At 44.2% G+C, this 2,757-nt stretch overlaps 1 protein-coding gene across 1 annotated transcript; it reads left to right on the top strand.

The window, feature by feature from the left end:
* Positions 1-506: 506 nt before the first annotated feature.
* On the top strand, positions 507-1,634 carry LOC130479424 (B2 bradykinin receptor-like). The gene has a single exon (XM_056851827.1). The coding sequence runs from the start codon at positions 507-509 to the stop codon at positions 1,632-1,634; it is 1,128 nt and encodes a 375-aa protein (XP_056707805.1).
* The last annotated feature ends 1,123 nt before the right edge of the window (positions 1,635-2,757 follow it).

Below are 2,757 nucleotides of genomic sequence, written 5' to 3'. Positions count from 1 at the left end.
AGGCTGTCTCTAAGCAAGTTCTAGGTCTTGTGATCTTAGTAACTAGAAACCACATACCTAAAGATGAAGGTAATTCAGAGCTCTACTGGTGAAAGGCCATACCAAGCACAGAGAACATGATTTGTTGTTCATGGCTCCCGGATGCCAACTTCCCCAAAGCTTCCATGTGTGTGCATATAAATACATAGTATTTTATGCCACCCCTTATATCTGGGCATTACAGAATCAAACCACGTTCTCCAGATTAGAGTCCACCGCTCCAAACCGCCACTCTTTAACGACTACACTGTGCTGGCGCTCCACCACGCTTTAGTGGCCTGCCTTTTAAACTACAGCAACAGACATGTCAATCCCCACATTAAAAAACAGAAATAAAACATATAAAAACATATTTACACAACAAAAGCCTCATCTTAGTTTTGGTGGCATCTTTAACTTTCCCGTATTGTGCTGCATAGAGGTCTAATTTGTCCCTTTTCTTTTCCAGCACTGAAGCAGCAGCCACTATGGCGGAAGAGAGTACAGCCCTTGACAGTATTACGGCTCTCTGTGAGCTTGGGATAAATCAGTCTGTTGGGCTCAATGCAACAGGCAACAGTTCCACCTGCCCCTGGCCAAAGGAGTGGGAATGGCTCTTTACTATCCAGCCATATTTCCTCTGGTTTCTTGCTGCCTTGGGAGTGGTCGAAAATGTGTTTGTCCTCTTCATTTTCTGTCTGCACAAGAGCCGCTGCACGGTGGCGGAAATCTATTTGGCGAACTTAGCCATGGCTGACCTTTTGCTGCTCTGTGCATTGCCTTTTTGGGCGATTAACATGGCCAATAACTTTAAATGGCCATTTGGGACCTTCCTTTGCAAAGTCGTCAATAGCCTCGGCCATATGAACTTGTACTCTAGCATTTATTTCTTGGTGATGGTGAGCATCGACCGCTACCTGGCCTTGGTGAAAACTATGACTCTGGGTCGGATGCGCCGGCCGCTGTGTGCCAAATGGAACTGCCTCGTCATTTGGATTTCTGCGCTGCTCCTGTGTTCTCCTGCCCTGATATTCAGGTCGATCCAATGCGTGGTTGAGTTCAAGGTCATGGGTTGCATTTTGTCTTACCCACCTGGTAGTCACTGGCAAGTGATTACCAACATTCTACTGAACACGGTCGGCTTTTTGATGCCTCTCGGTGTCATTACCTTCTGCACAGGTCAAATAATCCAAGCCTTGCAAAACAATGACATTCGAAAGCTCAAGGCAGTTCAGACAGAGAAAAGAGCCACCACCTTGATCCTTGCCGTTCTTCTCCTGTTTATTATCTGCTGGCTTCCTTTCCAGATCACCACATTCCTCGACACGTTAATTGAAGTCAAAGTCATTTCTGATTGTGCCACCATAACAGACATACATGTGGCTACCCAAATTGCCACGTACTGTAGTTTCAGCAACAGTTGCCTTAACCCTATAGCATATGTCATTGTGGGAAAACATTTCCAAAAGAAATCCAAGGAGGTCTACCGTAACTTGTTCCTTAGGAGGCCTAGCCAAGCACCATCAGTCCAGATGGTGAGTTCCATGGATACTCTCAGAACTTCTATCTCAGTGGAGTGGCTACGAAAAAAATCTGTTTTTTCTATACCACGATAGCATAATTTGCTTGTTTCCATAGGAGAGGCAAATCCTTAAATGAAGTAAGTGGGCCATTTCACCTCCATCTATATGGTGCTCCAAATTTGAACAGAATGGAGTCATTTACAACTTAACCTTGGCATAGCTAGCATTGTACTAAAGTTTGTATAGGCCACTTATCTGTGCCAAGTAATGCTATGCTGGTAGGGATGCCAGCCTCCAGGTGGAGCCTGGGATCCCACAGAATTACAGCTCATGAGGAAAATTGATGCTTTAGAGGGTGGACTCTATGGTTCTAGTCCTCCCCAATCCCCACTCCAGAATCTCTAGGAGTATTCCAACCTGGAGCTGGCAACCCTATTCCTTCCCTTTGCTGGTGGCCAAGGAGAACCTGGCAGCCCTACATGTTGGTTGGAATAATTTTTTAATTATGAAGGAATCTTCTTGGGCATTTTTTCATTTGAGTATTACTGAAACTCAGGCACTCCAAACAGTTCTCATGAGCTCGTCCTTGGTGCTTACACTGCTTTTCTTGGTACCTTAACTACACAAGACTGTAGAACACCATAATATGTCTATATACATAACCTGCAGCACAAAGCCCCTGTTCAGATTTTAGTGAAGGGACAAATGCATATCATTTATTTCAATGGAGTATGAGAACATGTCCTTAAAGCAACCATGTTTCTTGTTGGAAGCAATAAATCCAGCTGTGGGTCATCATATAAAAACATTCAAATGATGGGAATGAATGTGTGTGTGTAAAGTGCCATCAAATCAGAGCCGACTTATGGCTACCCAGTAGGGTTTTCAAGGCTAGGGTCTACTGCCGTTTATGCGTGGGAGTTTTACCAGAGGTTCCTTGCTCATTGGACCCACACTTTCCTGTTGGGAGTCTATGCACCAGCAGTCTCCAAGCTAAAATCAGGAAGTGTTTGAATCCCTGCCCCTTGAAATGCTGCTTTGTAATTGGCTGTAGTGAGAGAAAAATCCCCCCTCCATATTACCACATAAAAAAGCATTTTAAGAGCATTTTAAGAACAAAAACAAAAAAACTGAGCTATTTAAAAGGAAGGGGGGAGAGAAACCCAATCCTTGTTTTTAAAAAGCCTTCTGCTCAGAAAGAACTCTGAGGAAACAG

The sequence above is a fragment of the Euleptes europaea genome, chromosome 6, assembly GCF_029931775.1.
Source record: "Euleptes europaea isolate rEulEur1 chromosome 6, rEulEur1.hap1, whole genome shotgun sequence".
Classification (NCBI taxonomy): domain Eukaryota; kingdom Metazoa; phylum Chordata; class Lepidosauria; order Squamata; family Sphaerodactylidae; genus Euleptes; species Euleptes europaea.
This window is presented reverse-complemented; position numbering and strand designations above follow the sequence as displayed.